We start from the raw sequence: 23,277 nt of genomic DNA on the forward strand, positions 1-23,277 counted from the left end.
AATGGGTTTACTGGGTGTAGCTTTTTGGCCATGCTCAGAATCTGGTCAAACAGCATGGCCAGAGTGCATGCTGTTTATTGGAGAGACTCATGGATTCTTGGCACCACACAGTTAGAGAATGAAATTTCAAGGCAGGATTGTTCTCATACCAAGGTATCAACATGATAGACTGACCTGGACCATTGTCATGCCAACTTCCTGCCCAACCAGAACCTTGCCTCCTTGTAACTGGGCCACATGAGGTTTCTCGAGTTTCATGAAGTCTGTCACCAAATCTGTTATGTCAACCTGCCAATCGGAGCCCAACAAATAGGAGAGTTGCCCTGATGGGCTGGCATCTTCAGCCACAAATTGGGTGAGGACCCGCACCATGGCATGCTGATACTGGAGGGTGCAGCCTCTTCCCTTCCGCTCATCTTCATCCTCATCATCACTGTCCCGCGTAGGTCTGAAAAAATAACATTTATTTATTTATTTGATTTCTATAGCCTCAACAAGTGACTCTAGATCACTTGTTGGCAATTTAGAAATTGCCTTCATGCCCAGTGAAGTGAATGTGCACATCAACACTTCAAAACTGCCATGGCTTCATCTGCAAAGAAAATACTCTTACGGGAAAGTTCACCACTGTCAACATGAAACTCTCTGCTGTTTGGAGAAGACAACCCATCATTCATTCATGAACCAATCTCCAATGAAGGCTTCCCCCAAGGAAGAATTTGCAATACCTTGAGCCAATTATATTTGTTTATTGACTTCTTACATGGGATTGCCTCATTTTATCCTCCCTGCAATAATGATATAAACTACATTAAGAAGAGAGAGAGTGATGGTCCTAACATCTTTCAGAGAGCTCCATGGTGGAGTGGAAGCTTGATGCTGATTTTCCCTGAATCCAATCCAACACTCTAATCACTGCACCACGTCCTCTGGAGTTGGGGAGAAACTGAGTTGGGCCATCTTAGGGAGTATATCCCTTTTAGGGTCATCTTTATAAACTGATCTTCCCTGGATGGAAGACAAGCAGAACAGTTTGCTGAGTAAGAGAGTGATTGAGAAAGAAGGAGTGAAAGAGAGCCAGTTTGATCTAGTGGTTAAGGGAACGGGCTAGAAACCAGGAGTCTGTGAGTTCTAGTCCCGCCTTAGGCATGAAAGCCGGCTGGGTGACCTTGGGCCAGTCCCTCTCTCTCAGCCCAACCCACCTCACAGGGTTGTTGTTGTGGGGAAAAGAGGGCGAGGAAGGAGTATTAGGTATGTTTGCCACCTTGAGTTATTTTTAAAAACAATAAAGGCGGGATAGAAATTAAATAAATAAAATAAAGACCGAAGGGATTCCATGGAGTCCTTTGGACTTAAGGCAGAGGCCACATATCTAGAGCCAACCAACAAAACCCACCTCTGGTTGGAGATGATGGGGACTCTCCAACCTTTGATCTGACTCAGCTCAGTGTCCGAAACATCAATCTGAAGAGGCAGGCGTGGGACCCAAACGGTAACCCGCAAGGGGGCGCTGAGATATTGGTACGTGAAGTTCACCAAAGCATTCACCTTGCCTTTCATCTCTTTGCCATTGACAAAAACATAGTCACATCTGTCAGACACCTAGGAGAAAGATGAAAGCACAAGGTGGTCAAGATGGAGTCTTGGGACATCACTGAATGAATATTGCAAAGACTGCCGACCTTTGAAGGAGATGGGGGCATGTCAGCCTCATGGGGCAAACCAGAGAGGAAACACCGCCAGATGAGCTAATTCTACTTTATTGTACAGCTACTATACATTGACAGAATGTTGCAAGTCTGAAAGCATAATTCTCCCCCCTCTCCTTTACAGCTGAGAAACTAGGGAGGGTCCTTTCTGAGCCTCTTGCCCCACCCATTATGCAGCTGCGGGCTAAGCTGACTCTTATCTGACCATTCCCTTGGCAGCATCTCTGGGCCCAGTCTCCCAAGGTCTTTCCCACACACCATTACATCACCCTTCCCTTCAGATTCACCCCCCCCCCGTCTCCTTTACAGCCTGAGAAACTAGGGAGGGTCCCTCCTGAGCCTCTTTTCCCACCCATTATGCAGCTGTGGGCTAAGCTGCCTCTTCTCTGACCGTTCCCTTGGCAGCATCTCTGGGCCCAGTCTCCCAAGGTCTTTCCCACATACCACTATATCACCCTCCCCTTCAGACTCATTCCCCCCATCTCCTTTACAGCCTGAGAAACCAGGGAGGGTCCCTTCTGAGCCTCTTGCCCCACCCACTATCCAGCTGCAGGCTAAGCTGTCTCTTATCTGACCATTCCCTAGGCAGTCTCTCTTGGCCCAGTCTACCAAGGTCTTTCCCACACACCATTACATCACCCTTCCCTTCAGATTCACCCCCCCCCCCGTCTCCTTTACAGCCTGAGAAACTAGGGAGGGTCCCTCCTGAGCCTCTTTTCCCACCCATTATGCAGCTGTGGGCTAAGCTGCCTCTTCTCTGACCGTTCCCTTGGCAGCATCTCTGGGCCCAGTCTCCCAAGGTCTTTCCCACATACCACTATATCACCCTCCCCTTCAGACTCATTCCCCCCATCTCCTTTACAGCCTGAGAAACCAGGGAGGGTCCCTTCTGAGCCTCTTGCCCCACCCACTATCTAGCTGCAGGCTATGCCTGCCTTCTCTTATCTGTCTGTCTGTCTGTCTGTCTGTCTGTCTATTTATCTATCTATCTATCTATCTATCTATCTATCTATCTATTTCCATCCATCCATCCATCCATCCATCCCTTTTTCTTTCTTTCAATGATTTTTATCTTCTGACAAGGATTTTTAAATATTTATCTATTATCTATCTTTATCTGTCATCTCTCTCTCTCTTTACCTCCCCCTCCTCCTCTACCCAGCTTGTCCCCAGTTAACAGATGAGAAAACTCAATGGTCTGTAAAATCCAACACTGATTTAAGAAGCGATTATGGATATAACTCTTAAACTGGCTATGCTAATGCATGCTTATATTCTGGGACAATATTTACATGCTAATAATAAATCCAGTTCAACACAGGCACTGAGGAGTCAGGAGGCTGCCCTGAAGTTGAACAGGGAATTAAAAGAGAAGTTTAGCGGCGTAAAACGAATGATAAAAAAGAGATGATGGCCTATCACAGAGGGAATGATTTACGCCGGATGATCCAGTCCCTGTAAAGAACTGTCACCGGGATTTGTAATGTCTCCCCCAGGGAGAAAAAGAGTACTGCTGCTTTGCAAAATAATAATAATAATAACAACAACAACACAGCCGGCTTATGTCATAATCTTTCAACTTTGATTTTCAGATCTTGATCCTTTGTGATCTTCTCCAATTCTTTGGGATAGTAGAATAGAAGACAAAGAGTTGGAAAAGATCACAAAGGATCAAGATCTGAAAATCAAAGTTGAAAGATTATGGCATAAACCGGCTGTGGTGGTCCCCATGGTTATTGGCACGTTGGGTACCATTCCAAAAATCTTGGGCACTTAGAAAATCTGTGCATTGACAAACTTTTCATCTGTCAGTTACAAAAGGCCACCAATATATTACAACATCCTAGGTTCTTGGGAAGAACTCAGTGTGAATGAAGGCCAACACCAGCTAAAGAACTGGCAGCCGTGATTTCATGTTGTTGTGTATAAAATAATAATAATAATAATAATAATAATAATAATAATAATAATAGAGTTCTGGTTGTATATATGTTTTGGAAGGCAGATGCTAGGTAGGCTTGTAGAAAATTGAGACAGAATAAACTTCTCTTACACCCCTAAATCAAGTTGGCAGGAGATATTGATCAAGTACGAAGCACAAGGAATAAAACATTAAAATGGGTTTGTTCCTAACTATTCACCTTTTCCCATAATTTAGCTCACACTGGCAAGGTGGGAATAAACCCCAGAAGGATGTTATAAGTGGCACTAGCCTGACAACTCTGTTCCTTTTCACGGTGGCATCTAATACCTCCTGGTGCGTGTGCTTAATTAAACAATATCCTATCTATAAATCCCCAGGCCTTAACAATGCAATAAGAAGTTTTGCTTGGGGAAAACAAGGACGCAAGCTGCCTTGGTCCATTAGCTCATGAAGCCTTCCTGCTATCACGGATATATGGAATAAAATATTGCTCCTAGACATCAAGTCCAACATCTGTCGCTTTTCTAGCTAGCAGCTTTCATCAGAGGTAAATGGGACGGAATACAAATAAAGGGAGAATTAAGAGCATTAAGATCAAAATAACTCTGAGTTAGATTTTGTCCTGGCCACATGTAACCTCGCCTAGTTTGGAGCTGGTGATGTTCTGGGGTACCATGCCTTGTCACGCAGTCTTGTTCAGTGGTATGAAAAGGAGTGAGAAAGAAAGCTAAAAGTAGAGGAAATCTCACAAGGTCACAGGAGATCTCATAGAGCTTGGCAGTGTTTCAGGAGGACCCTTGAATCTCAGGTGGATCTTGCATTCTTGCCTGAAGTCAGACAAGACCTCATCTGTTAACACAGAAATCTAACAAGAGTTGGGGATCATGGGATGTTGGCCCACTGCTAATACAATGGAAAGCAGGATGGATGCAACTTGCTCTGGATCCCCATCATGGCTAAGCAGGAACTTCAGCTAGAATCCCACAGTCCTAGACCAACATTCAAACCAACTACTATATCCCAGGTCCTCCAACCTTCAAGTTTAGCAACTCCTGAACTTGGAGGTCAGGTGGGAACCTACACCAGGGATATACACATCTTTCATTTCAACACCGCTTTTAGAGGAGATTTAAAAAATATGGATTTTCACTAACCTCCTAAGGTTTATTAGCAATTCTTACCCTTTAAAGAGGTGTGCAGGAGAAGGACAGAGAAAGAAAGATCTTTGTCCTAAAGTCCTAGCACAGCTATGATCCTCTAGGCTGATTTACTAGATGCATCTCCTCGGTCATCTTCCCTCGCTGCCAACATTAGCACGTGCTTGACTCGCTTTAATTTGAATAGACACAGAAATAAATAGGTTTTTTTTTTTAGTTTTGCAAAAAATCACTGGCTTCTTTTCTAGGTTTCCAGGAAGTGAAGAGATTCCCACAGTCCAGGATGGAACGCTCATTATTAATAGACACCGAGAAAGCATCTTGGAGGAATCTTGCTTAGCAAGCAAAAATGTGGCTATTATTCATGTTTTAGTGCCACTGTAAATATCTTCTGGTCTACTTTTTAAAAGGTTAGACCCATCCTTTGGAGATTGAGCACTTTTATAGCTGCAGGGACGGGTGTAAATTCAGAATCCAGGAAACAGGGGTGCTGTTGATGGTCCAAACCAAGAGAGAGGCAGGAAAAGAATTGGCCGAGCACCCTGGAACATCAGTTACACTTTAAATGTGTTACTTATATCACTAAGGACGGAGCATTACCAACTTGTCAATGATTGGATGGATGGATAGATAGATATAACTAAAGTTTGTGGAAGGTCACACCAAGATGTATATCATAGCAACGTTGATAGCCTTGTTTTTTGGGTTCTTCAATTGTCGTATGCCACCCAGAGTTGCCTTGTGTGAGCAATCAATCAATCAATCAATCAATCAGCGTTCCTTGAAATTGGTGAGGAGGGCAAAGGATGGCGCTCTCTTCCCACTTCTTCAACTCTGTCCAGTCTATTTCTGGAGATGACAGACCAGCTTGATTCCCCACAGGCTAACTCATAGGAGATAGGTGGAAGCATCGTCCCTATGCTTCCACTTATCCATGATGCACTGCACACTATTTCAGGGTGCAACAGGGAAGTCGTGTGGAAACAACACAGAGGAAGAATAGGAGCAAAACAGAGCCCCGGCATTGCTTTCAGAGTGTGACGAACCTGACTCCATTACTGCACAGCTAGATTGCACGTCTCTCACGTAGCCTCAGAATGCTGTATATTCCCTTATAAGGGCATGACTTGTATTTCCCTATTCTCTTTGTACTCACTCCCCCGCCCTGATAGAACTGCTGAATAAAAGGAGGTGGGGGCGTGGCACCAGGAGGCAGTACCAGCAACCTCCTGAGATGTGGCGTCTCTCACCACAAAAGAATCCTGTACCTACCGTTGTTTTTTCGACCTCACCCTTGCGAGGGAATCGTTGGCTCATTCCCCCCCAGGGAATCCCATAGACCGAAGGGCGAAGGACTGGTCGCGCGACGCGACATCAGAGTATTATAGGTTTCATTGAAATATGAGCCAGAAGATTCTTATCCTGTCATATTTGTGGTGCTCAGGATTTGGGGACAGAGCTCACCAGAACAAAGATGGAGACTTTAAGGCAGGCTGTAACCTTTGATAGACCAAGGACCATGCCTGTGATAGACATTTTGGCATCAACAGAAGGAAGTCGTTGGCGACATAGCTTGCAGCTTTCCATCCATATTAGGGAGATCATGCAGATACACACTCTCTCTCTCTTTCTCTCTGTGTATAGTGTGTGTGTGTGTGTGTGTGTGTATACTGTATGTGTGTGTGTATATATATACATATATATATATTTCATGAAGGTTTCAGAAATATGTATCTTTAACGAAAAGCCTGAAGGGTTTTGTAGACACGGGCAGCCAGGCAAAAACTCAAATTGCCTTGAGCCAAAAAAAGGTTGGTTGCATTATTTGTATTAAAATCCAGCAGGGATTCTTTAATAGCTATAGCTACATACTGTATATTATCTCTATGGTTTACCTCAATACTTTGTAGAGACACTTTGAAGAACCTTTAATTATATCCAATTTTAGGTTGGGGTCTAAACAGGAATAAAAACAGTCCAGCTACCTCTATAAGGCAACTATATTCACTTAAGCTGTTCATCTGTTGTCCATCTGTCCATCCATCTGTCTTTCCATCTGTCCATCCGTCTTTCCATCTGTCCATCCATCTGTCCATATGTCTGTCATCCATCTGTTGTCTGTCTGTCTGTACATCCATCCATCCATCCGTCCATCTGTCCATTCATCCATCTGTTTGTCCATCTGTCTACCTGTCTGTCCATCTTGTTTGTCCGTCCACCCATTTGTTCGTCCATCTGTTCATCTGTCAGTCTGTCCACCTGTCTATCCATCCATTTGTCATCCATTTGTCCACCCGTCCATGTGTTGATCTGCCTGTCTGTCCATCTGTCTATCATCCATCTGTTTGTCCATCCATCCATTCATCCATTTGTCTGTCCGTTTGTCTGTTTGTCTGGACAGATAGACAGATGGACAGACTACTGATGCTTTTGAACTTTGGTGTTGGAGAAGACTCCTGTGAATACCGTAGGCAGCTAAGAAAACAAACCAACTTTGAAAAAGCAGGATAGGAAGTGTATTGACACTTTCGAACTCTGGTATTGGAGAAGACTCTGAGAAGACCATGGACAGCAAGCAAACAAACCAACAGATCTTCAAACAAATCAACCCAGAGTTCTCACTAGAGGCACAAATGACCAGGTTCAAATTATCCTACTTCAAACACATGACGTGAAGACCCAGCTCTCTGGAGAAGGCTCTGATGCTGGGAGAGGTGGAAGGAAAGAGAAGAAGAGGACAGCCAGCAGCAAGTGGACGGATTCAGTTACAGTGGTGATGAGTTTTCTTTCTCTTTCTTTTTCTTTTTGCATGCAAGAACAAAGCAGCAGGGCTTCCGTTGTGCAATTGCAACTGCCATCTTGAAGCTGCAGAATGTGAGTTGTATGTCTCCAAAACCCCAAACACTTCCACAAGGGTGTGAGAACATGCCATAATCTGCCTTGACAGGTAGAATGATGACCCTAAATTAGCTACATTGCACACTGTGTTCTATTCTACTGTTAGGCAGGGGTGAAGAAGGGAATGCCAGCCCCCTAAATTACGCCGTAGACCTCAGGTGCAGCAAATACATATGTCAGGAAAGTTCTGGCTGTTTGCTTACCAAGTGGAGAAGAAAAGGCAACACCAACAACCAAACCTTGGCAAGAGAGATGGGACAGGAAGAAGGATCATCAAGTTATACTGGTCCAGGCAAGGTCAGGATTGACCATAAAGATACAGAGCTGAAGGAGCAAGACCCAACTCTTCAAAAACAAAGGATGGAATACCACCCATGGCTGATGGTCCTAGCACTCACTTTAATCACATCCTCCGCAGAAGACTTGCATTCCACCTGTTCTGAGATGTCTGTCACCACACTGTTTCCTTCCACAGAAATCACCTTGATGGGGACAGCCACTGTCTTCCCAGTGAGGATGGCTGTGTTCAGGATGGCTGTGTCCTGGAACACAACGGAAACAAAAGCAGGTGTCAACATGGTGCTGATCGAGAGGAGTTCTGCTGATGGTCAATGAGCTTGTAGTCAAGGTTCAACACAGGGATGAGGCAGGGCTTCTGCCTTGGCTGTCAGCCAAGGGCCACACTGAGCCATTTGCATGGCATGGGAAAAGTGGGCGGGATATCATTTAGCTGTCTTCACAGGAGCAAGCCCCTGGCCAACACTATCTTGGCTTGGCAGAGTCAGACTGGACAAGCTCTTGGATGGTGACCACCAGAAGACCTCAGGATTGTATCTAGACTAAAATGTCAAAAAAAAAACAACCAACCCACTTCCATATTGTTGCTAAAATAATTACATGGACCTACTGGAGTCCCCAGGAACTAAGCTGAACTCAGAGACTTTACATTTATAAATTAGTACTAAATTAAATCAATGAATAAAATAATATTCTGTCTCCAGCAGATATCTGTAAGAACACCAGAAAAGGGATATTATTAAATCTTAGCCAAATAAAGCAGTGTTCTTTCTCTCAGGTAGAGATTTGCCAAATTGTTCTCTTTCTCTCTTTTTTTTCATTTGAGGGAAGTACTTTCAAAACAGACTACTGAGAGAAACAAGCGATCCATGGACATCCAAAGATCTGAAAATGGGGCCATTTAAATGCTAAACGGATCACCTCCAAAACATTTGTACAGTTTAACTTCACTCTTGTTCCGTAGCATTTAAAGGACATTTATGATATCTCTGTCAGAGATTCAGAAATGCATATGAAAAACGAAGGATTGTGAAACAACGGCAGGTTTCCTTTTCCAGATCCAACCAAATGGACTAACTATTCAATCAATGGGACGCTGGTGTGGACTATGGTGAGATCTGCAGATTTCTAATTTCAATTGCTTTCCTGGCTTGGAGAATAAAGAAGAAGAACATCATCATCATTATCAACCTCATCATTCTTTCCATAAGAGCTCTGAGTAAATAAGGACCCAACTGAATTTTTTTTCAGGTTGTTTGATCTTCACCACCCCTTCCTTCCCACATTTTATCCCTCCTCATGAGAACTTCAGAGCTCCCTGGCAAGACCTTACAACGCCCATTCACAGCAGGAGTTAAGCATACCTGTACATTTTTGACCAAAATTGCCATGGCACAGAATTTAGCCATGCTCTTAGAAACTTTGGGATCTTGGTGATTTAATAGGAAACACCCCATTACTTCTTGGAACCAGTCCTGGTCCTTCTGGATGAAAGGAGAGATTATCTCTGTCCTCCAAGAATGATGATAGATAGGGCCTTTCATGAGAATTTGTGCAACTGTCTCAGTTTCAGTGTCTGTACATAAGCCCTCTGGACAGGGGTATTTATTTATACATTAAACAGATTTATAAGGCTGCCCAACTCACACACGGTGACTCCCAGTGGCTTACAGAATTAAAAACCATAAAAACACAATAAAGACACAACAGACACCCCCTGGTGGCAGCAAACACATTCATACCAGCCACTAGATTGGCTACAAAGCAGCTTGGAGTCCCCAGGCCCATTGACCCAACCACGGCAATGGGATGTTTCCTATTAAATCACCAAGATCCCAAAGTTTCTAAGAGTATGGATAAATTCTGTGCCATGGCAATTTTGGTCAAAAATGTACAGGTATGCTGCTGTGAATGGGCCCTTTTATCCCGTGTCTTTTGTTTATTAACATTGTTTTTTTTTTTCTTGTTTTGGTCTGCAACTGTACATTCTTTGATGATTAAGTAATACACAGGATTGGCCATTCATGATCCGTATTACAGGATATCCTTTGGGTTTTTCTTTAAGTTAACCAACAGACAGAAACAGCCTCTTGTTGACCTCTACTTCTGCTTTTAAGAATCTTCTAGTTATTTTCTGGAGTTAGGCCTTCCAGAAAAGAAGCAAGGAGGAGGCCGATCTTATATCTGGGGGAATGATGTTCCAAAGGGAAGGAGCCACCACGGAAGGCCCTTCTTCTTGGTCCATTAGATGAACCTTCTTAATAGGGGGGACCCGTAACATACACCACCTCCCCGCTCTGGTGGGCCAGGTGGATGTGACTGGGGAAAGGTGGTCCTGCAAATAACCAGACCCCAAGCCACGTAGGGCTTTAAAGGTGATAACCAGCACCTTGAATTGGACCTGGAAGCAAATCGGCCATCAATGCAGCTCCCGCAAAAGAGGTGACGCATGGGCAAGTCTAGGCTTGCACAAAAGTATGCAGGCTGCTGCATTTTGAACCAATTGAAACTTCCGGATGCTTTTCAAGGGCGGCCCCATGTAGAGCACATTACAATAGTCCAAACGGGAGGTGATTGGGTGTGGGTGACTGTGGGAAGGGCCTGTTGGTCCAGGAATATTATTCAACCTCCTAGTCAATGCCACAAAGGACAAAGGCCTCAGCATGCCACTGTGGGTACCCTCCTATATGGGGGCACAAATATGTAATAAAAGTATTGGGGATCATGAAAGGTGCCCATCTTCATGTCCTCAGGCCACCTAAAGAAAAACGATTTATGGACAGAACCCAACTTGAAAAATTTGTAGTAGATTCAGAAAGCCCACAGATGCAACCCTAAATATCACAGGACAAAACAGCAGTGTTTAAGACTACTTCCCTGGTTTAAAATGCCGCTCCTGAAAATGACCCAAAACAAGCTTTCCATTCAACCCAACAAAGCTAAGGAATTTGTTTTCCTCGTTGCAAACAGGCCTCCATTGATGAATTCCCCGGCACTTTTCATGCACAAAGGGAAGGCTAGTGATTTCATGTAAACAGACAATTCACAGGCAAAGCCATTAAGATGTGTTTTTCTTTCGGGTTTTTGTAATGGCTTGATAAACTCCATGTCTTTCCTCCTACAACCACTAACAACAAGGTCTCCCAACCCCCATGAATGAAATCCCATGCTGAAAAGTGATGGATGAGTGGAGTTTTCCAACTGCTTCCCACAAGCCACAGATTCCACCTGTGGGACTAGAAATGTAGCTGCCTGTTTCTACACCTCCAAAATACACATTATTTCTGAACTTGCAAGGCCCTATTATTATTTCTGGAAGGAAGGAAGGAAGGAAGGAAGGAAGGAAGGAAGGAAGGAAGGAAGGAAGCAAGCAAGCAAGCAAGCAAGCAAGCAAGCAAGCAAGCAAGCTCTGGCATGGGCTGGTCCATGAAGTCACAAAGAGTCGGAAGCGACTGAACAAATAAACAACAATTATTATTTCTAGGGACCCTTCGCTAGCCCTGTCTTGTTTTCCAAGGGTCCCCCTCCTGCAATGAAGTAGGGAAAAGTTGATTCTTCTATCACTGTCATATGATTAGGGTTAGGTACCATTCGTCAATGTTCTAGCCTAATAATAATAATAATAATAATAATAATAATAATAATAATAATAATAATAATAATAGGTCTTTCCTGTTTCACTGCCTGCATCTTGTCCCATGGAGCACAATTTTCTTTCTGCATTGGCTTCAAGACTGAGAAGAAATATAAACAGCATTCTGCATTATTTCTGCCAGTTGATTCTGCCTGGCATCATTTATCGTTCCTTGCTGTGGTGGGTTTTGTTTCGGATTTCTATGTTCATGAACTTAGCCTTCTTGGCCTATAAATCAGGATTTATGGCTTCTGGTGATGTATGAATCCATCCAACCAGTTCAATCATGTATGTCTTGTTTAAAGTCTTAGCAAAATATGGAAACCTTAGGCATCAAAACTGACAATCTTCTATTAAAGCCCAAACTGGATTGGAAGGCATTACCGAAGCCACATCAGAGGAATGAGACAGTTTCTGCATCAATTGTAATTACCAAATGAAACTTCCAAATTTGCAGAAGGCATTCTTTGTTAACCCACCTCTCTTCTGGGCTGGTCCTAATTAGGAAAATCTTGAATTGCCTCCTAGGATTAAGTTTTTGGGGCATTATAGCTCTTAACACTATTTGGCCATATAATTCTCCTAAATTGGAAAAAAAAAGTACAAATCCACTGTTTTGAAAGAATTCACCTGTTCCGAAATTTTTAAAAGATGCTTCAGACCTTGCATGGGGGAGAAAAGAACATCTGTGTTTGTCTCCCCAGAACTACAAATGTATTGGTGTTAAAACGCCATAGATCAATACAGAACAAAAATAAAAACAATACAGTCTTTGCAATGTATTCAGAAAATAGATGTCTTCTGAGTTGGACTAGTCATAGGTAAGAGTTATGCTCCAGAGTCATGATACAAACTGATTAGGAAATGGATATTGTTGGGTGTTGATTAAAATTAAGTGTGCACTGCCCTTTGAACAAGCTGTGTTGAGAATATTCCCACATACATCACAGGGCATGGGTCAGGGGAAGGATGCATCAATGTTGCTATGCTCCATATCAATTATATGGAGCATAGCAACAATGCTTATGAAAAATGAAGTATTTTCTGAATTTGTTCTACCTTACAGATTTAAAGGAACATGGCTCTTCTGTCCACCTGGGAACTATCCAGGACTTGTGGACGTTGTGGGATTTGATTTGGTCGTCTCAAGCAAAGATTCAGAACTTCAAAGTGTCATGTCCAAGCCCACTTTTCTTCTATCATCTCTGCAACTGTGATTTGCAAACAACCAGATTTATTTGGTTTCAAGGCTGCTTGGAACATAGGGTTGAAGTCTGGGGGGAAAAATAATAAAAGCTTTGAAGTTCGAAAGTTGGTTCCGGATGGCACTGACTGGCTAACTTTAGAGACCTCAAGAACCAAACACTTGTGGCTGAGAAGGTATTTCTTTCTCTTAAACCACAGGGAGAATTGTTTTTGCAGTTGGAAGACCTGGGGAGACCAAAATGGTGCCATTTCCCTCCCCAGCAGCTGTTTAGAGCGGCACAGCCCATGTACAATATTTCCTCCTCATTCTCTGTAGAGCAAAATTCTCCTATTTCTGCAGCCTCCATTAACTGCCATGAGCAGCCCTGACTGGCTAGCTCTGGTGATGTCAAGGGCACCCACCAATCCACTGTAACCCTCCTGAATGTGCCTTCTTTTTTGGAGTAATAAGGAGAAGGATGGATAGATAAAAGGACTACCAGCTGGGCCAATTTTAAGATTAACTGCCAAAGAGATAGGCTGGAAGGGAGGGAAGAAAACAAGCAATCAAGATTTCTAGCGGGGGAGACAGATCAGCAGTCTCTCTGCCTGCCTAACTGCTAAACTGAAAATGATATTTCTCAGGTAGCCGAAAGGTGTAATTTCCTACCAAGATCCTGACTTTCAAAATATGATAGCTGCTTTCCTCCTCCCCCCCAGCCCCATCACTGTCACAGGAACACTTAAATGCCCAGTGCCATGAAGAAGAACAGTTAAAATAGACTCTAACTTTGGCAGGGAACTGTGTGTGTATCTGTGTGTGTGTGTGTGTGTGTGTGTGTGTGGCTGTGTCTGGGCCCACACACCTTGGAATTGAAGTTTAAGCAGGACCAAATTCTCTTTTGTCTGAGCTGATTTGCACTGAGTTGTAGTTGAGTGTTACAAGCTGTTGAAGCACAGAATCGAAAGGCAACTGTATGATAGACATCTCCTTCCTTCCTTCCCCCCTTCCTTCCTTCCCCCCTTCCTTCCTTCCTTCCCTCCCTCCCTCCCTCCCTCCCTCCCTCCCTCCCAGACAAATACAATGGACCTCTGAACAAAACAACAACAGAACACCAGACAACTTATTTATTGTCCCACGTTGTCTTCCTGGATATCAAACTTCTCTCCTTGAGGCCCAGAAGGAAGGAAGTGGAGGGCTTTCCTACACTGAAGGAAAAGATAGTTATCTGTCAGGAATTCTGTGATGGTGGATTCTTGTACTAGTCCAACAAGGGTTGGACTAGATGACCTCCTTCCATTTTATGCTTGTATAAATGAATGAATGAATGAATGACAAATAGACAGACAGACAGACTCTAGGCACTAAATACTCAGAAAGGGGAAATGGTAGAAGGTTGTAAAGCTCTGCTGTGATGGAGAATGACTCCCTGAGTCTATTTTCTCAGCACCCATAATGTGGAAACACACTCTCTTGCTCACAAAAACAATTCCTCCCACACACTTGGTACCTCATCCCTTTTAAAAGCAAAATTAAAAATGCACCGTTATGTGCATGGCCCATGGGTGGAACTAACTTATTTATTTGGTAATTTACTTAACAGCAAAGGGATAATAGTTGTGATCAACAAGAATTGAGGAGTAAAAACACCAACAAAGCAACACACATGAATGTTTTATAGGGAAACATACATTTACACACACTGTTGGGGGACTTCCCCAGTCATAAGCACAGACCAGATCTTTCAGGAAGTTGCCAAATATTCGCAACTCTATTGTCACTGAACTGGAGCTACTAGTGCACACAACTTTTCAGGACAGAAAGGACAGACGGACAGACAGACAGACAGACAAATGGACAGACAGATGGACAGACATACAGAGGGATGGGTGGGCAGATGGACAGAATAATGGATGGATAGAAGGACAGATGGAACTGTGGAGCAGGGGCAGTCTCTCTAGGGGTCCAAGGTCAGACTGACCTCAGGACATTGCTGGGGGAAACGCTGGTCTAGTAATGGTCTCTTCAGAATCCCATGGTTTTCTACCCAGAGAAGCCAACTATTAAGGTGGGATTTGGGGTAAAGGCTAAACCCCCTGGAATGGGATAGACCTTGTCAAAAGGCCAGAGAGGAAGGAACCCAGGTCACATCCCACCCAGGAGTTGCCACTTCTTGCTTCAAACTAGAACATGGAAGGAAATTTCACCAATCAAAACTGCAAGTCTTCTTCTCATCCTTGATTTCCTTGGTCGGTCATCCTAGTGTGGGGCGAGCTGGGCTGAAAGCAGCTGTTGAAGAGCAGAAATCTCAGTGTCTGAAGCCAAGTCCAAGCTTTTTCCAGAAGTCCTTCTACATTAGAAGCAACCAATGACTGGTCTGGGCAAACAAAGTCATTCTACCTTTGTTGTTACAGTCCATTCAGTCTACTCTGACTCCTGGTAACTTTGATTGATTGATTGATTGATTATGTGCCATCAAGTTGTTTGCACTCCAGCTGCCTTTGAAAGCAAAGAGTTTTGCCATGGAAGGACCCCATGACTGAGGGGTCTGAAAGTCCTCTGCAGGGAATCCATTCTAGGCAGTAAAACCCTTCTGCATTTTTTCCTCCTTTTTGTAAAAGTTCTTACTCAATCGGATGAAAGAGATTTCCCTTTGGAAATCCTTTCAGAAAAGAAGAGAATTTGGGTGACACTTTGGCTGGTAGTGCATGGTCCCCTCACACGCCTTGGGTTGAATTGTCTGGAGCTTTGATTCAGTTGGCCATATGGACAAGTAATGCTGCATTGGACTCAATATCCTCTTTTTACCATCCCTTGAGCGTAGCACCCCACAGCCTGTATACAAAACCTCTCACCCCCAAATTCCTAGGATTCCTGAACCCTACACCTTGAATCCTGGGGAAGGGCCGGGTTCATGAATGCACCGCGACTGGTTGTGTGCCCAAAATATACTAGCTAGAGACACCACATTGAGTGTGAAGTCTTCTGCAAAAGGCCAATGTTACAGATGGATTCTCCGAATCCAAATAAGCTTGCAGGAACCTAAGTCAATTGGGTGCAACTAAGAGGAATGGCCCTTGGTGATGGTGGTGATGGTGGCGGGAGGTTCATCATGTTGTCCTTCCCTCCAACACTTTTATGGTGTCTTCTACTCACAGGCAAGGATATTGTGGAATAAATCTTTTAAAGCATGGCCCAAACTATCTGTTATTTCTACCAACACTTCTGGCTTATTGAGTTCTGTAGCTGAACAGGATAGGTTTGATTAAGGGTCTGTCTTTCTCTGTAATTTAATTTAATTTAACAAGTCCATCCTTCCCACCTTCCTCGATCTTTTCAATATTTTAGCAAGAGAGTTTTGGCACCTGGGCACCCTTAGCCCCATATTTATGGCTTTGATTTTGGGAAAGCCATTTTGGACACCGGTGGAAAAAGAACCCCAAATGAAAGGAGCACTTCCCAGCTCTCAGCAGTTCCCCCCAAACTAGGATAAATTATCCATTGTGCAAGTCTGTAGGGAGAAGTTGTAAGTGGCTTTTGTCGTGTTTTTAGAGCCTGTCTTTAATTTTTGATTAGCATTAGTAATAAGTGAGGCCTTTGATCATGGGGTAGAAGGAGAGGATGAGAAAGGAGCAGTCATAAACACAAGGAGGGACAGAAGAGGAAAATTTTAGCATTCTCTTTGTCTTGGGTGCTCAGAAAATTTATTTTATAATATTTGCAGTACAGAAATTTTCCAGCCTAGGCGTAGCATGATACACTTAACAACAGAGGCTTTAAAGCTGTATTATAAAAACATTCTGTATGGAGAGCCATGATGGAACAGACCAGATGTCTATTTAGTCCAGTAATATCTATTCATATTTTTTTTCTCTCCTCTGCCCTACTCATTCTTTTTCCTTTTATGCTATGTCTTTTTTTTTTTTTTGCATTCATTTTAGACTGAAGGATGGAATAAAATCAGTTGTTTCTGGGATATGCACAAGCAGTCAATTTTATTCCTTAATATGGAGAGACATGCCAGTTCTAACAATGCAAAAATAATAGATAGTATTTTTATCCCTTCAACCCCCCCCCCCCCCACAAACAAATTGGAAACTGCCAGAAGAATATTGCAAAATGGAGAGCTGTTGGTAGAAAAGAAATTGGTGTAAAGACTGTTCTATCCCTGGGATGAAAAGAAGTATGCAATATTTTTAAAAGCCCTCCAGCAAGAAGAGGACTGGTTAGAACTTCAGATCTTGATGTGCTGATTTTCTATTTGCAGGGAGTTGATTAAAAAAAATGCTGCCGTCTTCAACAGTCTTTTCTGTCAACAAAAAACGATCGTCTTTTCTGCCACCGTATACCTCTGCCTTCCTGTTTGGAAAAAAGATAGTTTCTATCTGCCCAGCGTTTGCAGAAAATGGAGTAGTTCCCATTTTATTTTATTTATTTGCCAGAAATTATTAGGAGGACGGCGGACATCCCTGAAAAAAGCGTAGTATCAGCCGCTCTTTTGTCACTTGCTATGTGACAGACACCACACCAGCTCATCCAAACTGTGGCGTGGCCATTTTTCACTAATAGAGGATTTCAGGAGACTTACCAGTGTAATAAATTGTAATGGAGGAGCATTTATTATTTATTCTTGTTTGGGCAGGCAACAAATCCTGCTGAAGGACAAAAAAAAAAAAAGCAGGGAGAGGAGAATGGGCTTGGAAGTAGGCAGATTAAAAAGCCCACCGCCTATCTTTTCCTTTTCATTTCATGGGCCAGTGCTTCCATGCCCTCTTGGGAACCATTTTAGTGGCTCACAGTCATGGTGTGGCACCCATGAAGAGCCCATTGCAACTTGGCCCTTGATCTCACTTTACAGGGCTTAACACACAACATAACGCATAGCGCACAGGATGGGAGATGGGATAAAAATATGATGAATAAATGAATAAAATAAAATAATTAAATTGGATTTCCAAACACTGCTGGACCAAGAACTCCATGAAACCCCCCAAAACATCCATTCTCAACACAGCCCAAACTGGTTTCTCAAAGATAAGAGACTAGGTTTAATCTGAGTCATACTGAGAAAAGACCTACTGAAACTTTTTTTTCAATTTTCTTCCAGTGGGTAGACTTGGAAACTGGATTCACACATGGCTTTAAGCTAGAGGCTTTTGAATAAATCACTGTTGGCAGGTTGCTATGTCATGCTGAACCATAAACTATGGTGGGTGAATCAAAGTGGCTAGGATCTGATTACGTTAAGCCATAAATAAGCAAACCAAGTTAAGCCAACCACAAGAGATGGCCGTGGTTAAGATATGTGCTTGGATCAAGGAAGGGTGTCCACAGGAAGGGTAAAACAAGACGATGATGGTGGCCATGATTGTGTGATTGACCATGTGGTCACAGCTGCCAGCTGTAAAAAAAAAAAAAAAACCTAACCAAGGTTAAAACCTAACACAGTTTAATCTTTGTCCAAATTTAGCTTCTTCGCTATATTTCTGTGTGTTGTATGAATCCAGGCCTCTGTGTCTTTTAGGGACAGTAGTCAATACTGATCTGGCCTCTTCCTAATATAAGTATATAGTTAGAATCCAATAGCAGAATTTCTTCTGATTCTGTGAAATTGCAAAGATAGACATTTGGAAAAAGCTGCTTAAAAGAAAGCGGGTGTTTATCTGGCAGGATGTTGCCCAGAAGATAATTAAGTCTCTATTTGGAAACATTGCCTGCAAGCACGCATATAAGAGGAAGTTTTGTATATCCATAGTGGTGCCTTATATAAGTGTGCATTTTAAATAATTCACAAGGCAACAGCTGGATTGAAGGCAGAACTCCACTTCCCAATTAGTTCCCATCACTGTTCAAACAGGATCAGGCAGTTGAAAAGCCAGGCTAATGCATTTAGGAGCTTCTAAAAAGTGTAAGGAATAAAATACAGTAAACATAAAGATCCTAGCTGCTAAAGAGGACAGAGGCTTATCAGGCAGGAGGGCCCTAAGTAAAAAAATGAAGAGTGACAAATTCTCCAATTCATGGCCCTGTATAGTGAATTATCTTTCCCCCTCCCACCGTAATATCCTCACACTTGTAAATAAATAAATATGGACATCTCTCAACAAGGCTGTCACCTTAATTTTGTCATTTGATGCATTCTCTGCCCCGCTTGCTTTCTTGGCTTACCATTCATCATCCGGCAAATTCTAGGCAGGTCGCGCCTCAAAACGCATTACGGAGATTGGCCCAGGAAGCACAGCAGCTTGGCTTCTGAAAGGGAAGGCTATCTGGGTTGCCCCCCCCCCCCGCTTTAAAATGCTTCACTTCCACACAGTGTAAGAGGTTTTCCTGCATTCATAACCATTAAACCAGGGGAGTGGGGCTGAACCGGGTTGATGGGCCAACTTGTGAATGGTGGGAAAAGAGAAGAAGCAGGCTTGCTTCATTCGACTGCCAGTTAAAAGAACTTTGTTGGCCTTACAGGGTAAACCATCTAGGAATCACAACCAGATGAGTTAATTCTACTTTATTGTAAACTACATTGACAGAATCTTGCAAGTCTGAAAGTACAATTCACCCCCTCCTCTCCTTTGCAGCCCAAGAAACTAAGGAGGGTCCCTTCTGAGCCTCTTGCCCTGCCCACTATCCAGCTGCGGTCTAAGCCCTCTCTTATCTGACTGTTCCCTAGGCAGTGTCTCTTCACCCAGTCTCCCAAGGTCTTTCCCACATACCATTACATCACCCTCCCCTTCAGATTCATTCCCCCATCTCCTTTACAGCCCAAGAAACTAGGGAGGGTCCCTTCTGAGCCACTTGCCCCACCCACTATCCAGCTGTGGGCTATGCTGCCTCTTATCTGACCATTCCTGTGGCAGCGTCTCTTCACCCTGTCTCCCAAGGTCTTTCCCACATACCATTACAGACTCTCAGATCCCTAGATTGACAGAGACCTCAGAAACATGGTTTGAATCATTTGTATGCTGAGTTGGCTTCTGCCGCCTCCTTTTCCCTGTGCGCACTACTAAAACATCACAGGGTTTTTATGCGAGCTTGATTTAAAGCCCTCTCCTCAGCATGAATGACAGGCAGATATCAGAAGACAGAACGTGACAGAATGGCTCTGTCACAGAGCAGCGAAGTGACAACTATGAACCAGGTCCTCTTGGTCTTCCCATTTGCAAGATGATGACTACTAGAGCACTTCAGGATCAGAGGGGAAAAGATGCTTCAGAGTGCGTGGGGAGTACCTGGTTGCAGCTTTTTAAAGCAGCTATGTCTTTTCATAGGATCTCAAGATGCTAAGTGACCCTGTCAGCCCTATGAGATGGACCAGACCAGGAAACCAACTCCACAGGAGGGCTATAACTCTCTTTTACTCAGATTGGCTATAATAACCGAACATTGCAACCCTTTTATATACTGTACGTACTCCTTGACTTATGACCATTTGTTTAGCGACTGTTTGAAATTATGACGGCACTGGGAAAAGTGACTTACAACCAGTCCTCGCACTTATGACTGTTGCAGTATTTGGTGAGCTGGTCTTCGGACCAGAACCATCAACAAAACTAAGATTAAGAACGCTAAAGTGAATTTGGATGAGCCAGAACAGTCAAGAATGCAGGAATGGCATCTTAAGCATGTGGGGAGCATAAGCATTTATGGGTGAAAATTCCAATCCAAATATCTTTCTTTTCTCTTCCTAGCCCAATGCTTTAACCACTGTGCTATACCGTCTGGAAGATAGTTGAAGGAAGAGGTCTCCCTCTAGTCTACGAATGCAAACATGGAACCTGTTTTGTGAAAACAACCCATGAATCTGAAATGGAGCATTTCTCCCTGGGAAGATCCTTTAAAAAAAAAGCAAACCAGAAATGTTTTAAACTGGAAATACAGGTAGTCCTCAACTTACGACCACAGTTGGGACCGGACCTTCCATTGCTAAGCAAGGTCATTGTTAAATGAGTCACAACTGATTTTACAACCTTTTTCGCCATGGTCGTTAAGTGAATTCAGCTTCCCCCATTGACCTAGGTTCCCCCCCCCTTTTTTTTCCCATGCCAAACTGGCATGAATTTGCTTCCCCTCCTTTTAGCTCCCAAACTCGCAGAGCAGTTTTGGACTTCGTAGCAGATGGCAGCCTCAAACTTTTCCTTTGATGCTCCTGTTTTCTCACACTGCAATTCCGAACAAGGGAATTGTCAGGTAATCAGCTTGGCAGGAGATTAACTTACAAACGAAGGAGAAATTAAAAAATAATGATTGTAAAATAAGTGGCTGGCTGGACCTGCAGAGTTAGCAGAAGAGAAGAAATATTCTCTTTATCTTGTCTGATCCTGCCAGCATTTTTTTTTTAAATTCTAAGCATCAGGTCTTTTATTCACCTTGATGCTATTAGCATGTTGCATTACAGGCTGTGCCAACCTTGGTGATAAGGCTTGGCAGAGAACAGACACATGCACAACTAAGAAAGCAATTCAAAGTATATTTTTAGGAGGGATCCTGGTTACAGTGTGGAGTCTATTTATAATTTATTGGCCAAGCACCCCCAAATCCTGTTAACATTCCCCAGATGAAGGATTTATTATTAGCTTCGGATTAGCATCAACACTGCAAAACTGTCTCTACTGGTTTTCTTTGACTAGGGCTGAGCCAAAAACATTTGTAGTGTTACACAGACATTTGTGTGGGTGTGGATGTGTGTCAAAGCACCTCTCTTTCTGTTAGTCTTTTTTTAACCCCCAAGGATCACCTTCCCCAGCTATTTAACCATGTGGTCTTCACTTGTTCTCATTTTCAGTATGTATCATTGTAAGGATAACACTGGTTAATTTCCTAATAGCATGATGATGGTCCATTGTTGCATGGCTGCTTGGAGCAAAACAACAGGGAAGAAGCCCAGCTTTATATGAGAACTGGGATGCATAATGATAAGGTCCTGGATTTGGATCAGTGAGACCCAGTTTTGAGTCTTAGCCATGGAAGTTCATACATTTCAACTGGATTTAACGAAACGTAATCATTGGGTTCACATAACCACATTATGCCCAGATTAATCATAATGAAGACCTGATTCATACAATGGATGAAAACCATGGCTGGGTTCTCATAACATGCCAAAATGCAACTACCCAACCACACTCGTGCCTAGTCTGCGTGATGTCCATCACAAGGTGACTTTTTTGCAGAACGGTTGGAAGAAGGATGATCGCATACAGAGCCTTGAGCATCTCACAAAGAAAGACAGCCATCTGCTCCAGCTTGGTCCTTCAAAAGGACTTTTTGATTGAAATTTCATGGAATCTGTGCCTGAAGCTCTCTGCAGTCCTAGTTCTGAACAGAACCACGCAGTCTAATCTAGGCTCTGATGGAAGAAAAAACACCTACAATTCTATTTTTGATTTAAACATTACTTTTACTTTTATCCTCACAAACTTCACATACAACAGGCTTTGCACTCATGCCAGCCAATCCCCACAACAACCCTCCGAGGCAGGTTAGGCATAGTGACTGAACTAATGCTCACCATTAGGGATCAGCTCATCAACTGCTGTATTATATAGCATTGCTATTTCAACCTATGTAGTATTAGAGCCACCTCTCGGCTGAATAGGAGCATACAATATGGTGTCATGATTAGAATGGTGGACTTAAGCAGATCCACTGTCTGCTGAAATGTTTCTTGGGTGTCCTTCAGCCAATACACCATTCCTCACCCTACCTCACCAGCATGTTAGGAAGACATTGCACTCCAAACGTCTTGAAGGATGGATGGATGGATGGATGGATGGATGGATAGAAAGAAAGAAAGAAAGAAAGAAAGAAAGAAAGAAAGAAAGAATATTTTTTAGGAAAAGTAATGAAGAAATAGCAAGGTTCACACTGAAGCAACACAGGAACACTTAATGGTAAAAATAGATCTTTTGGAAATCTCATAGGGATATAAACTCAGGCTGTCTTACCATTGCTAATGGAATGATCCCCACTAGATCCTTTTGGCAAATGAAAATCTCAGACAGGGCCATCTCTGTCATTTTCTTTTGAGGATACTCCACTTGCCAGGATATTGGCTGTGTTCCTGAAAGGCTGCTGAAGCTGGCAATTTCAAAGCTCAGTCGCACAACTTCACTGAGCAGATTATTATTATTATTATTGCTTCTGGGTGGAAAGAAACAGAAAAAAGGTATTAGACTAGACAGGATGGCAAAGGGTGATTTAAAAAAAAATCTAGACAACCAGTGTAGCAACGACACGTCATAAATGGACAATTGGATAAGAAAGAACAGGGAAATTAAACATGAAAAGCAACGTGGGATCAAGTCTTTCAACAAATAAAAATGGCATTGTTCTTAAGCATTTATAAATAAATACAGTGTATGCAGTGAAGTATGAGTATTGGGATTTTTAGATCAAATGTCTGGGGAGAAGGGGCCATGTCAGTTAAGGGGAAGGCAGCATTATCTGTTTAAATCTATTATAGTGAGTTGGAG

The 23,277-nt window shown here is 43.0% G+C and overlaps 1 protein-coding gene across 1 annotated transcript in view; it reads right to left on the reverse strand.

Moving 5' to 3' along the window:
• Positions 1–23,277, reverse strand: part of LOC134505566 (transmembrane protein 132C-like) — a 67,251-nt gene that overhangs the window by 5,661 nt on the left and 38,313 nt on the right. The window contains exons 3-6 of the mRNA XM_063315331.1: positions 22,750–22,945; positions 8,087–8,230; positions 1,397–1,602; positions 175–448 (exon numbers count right to left, since the gene is read on the reverse strand). Of these exons, the coding sequence (XP_063171401.1) occupies positions 175–448; positions 1,397–1,602; positions 8,087–8,230; positions 22,750–22,945 (820 nt within the window). The remainder of the gene's footprint in view (positions 1–174; positions 449–1,396; positions 1,603–8,086; positions 8,231–22,749; positions 22,946–23,277) is intronic.

The sequence above is a fragment of the Candoia aspera genome, chromosome 15 (assembly GCF_035149785.1).
Source record: "Candoia aspera isolate rCanAsp1 chromosome 15, rCanAsp1.hap2, whole genome shotgun sequence".
In the NCBI taxonomy this organism is placed as follows: Eukaryota; Metazoa; Chordata; class Lepidosauria; order Squamata; family Boidae; genus Candoia; species Candoia aspera.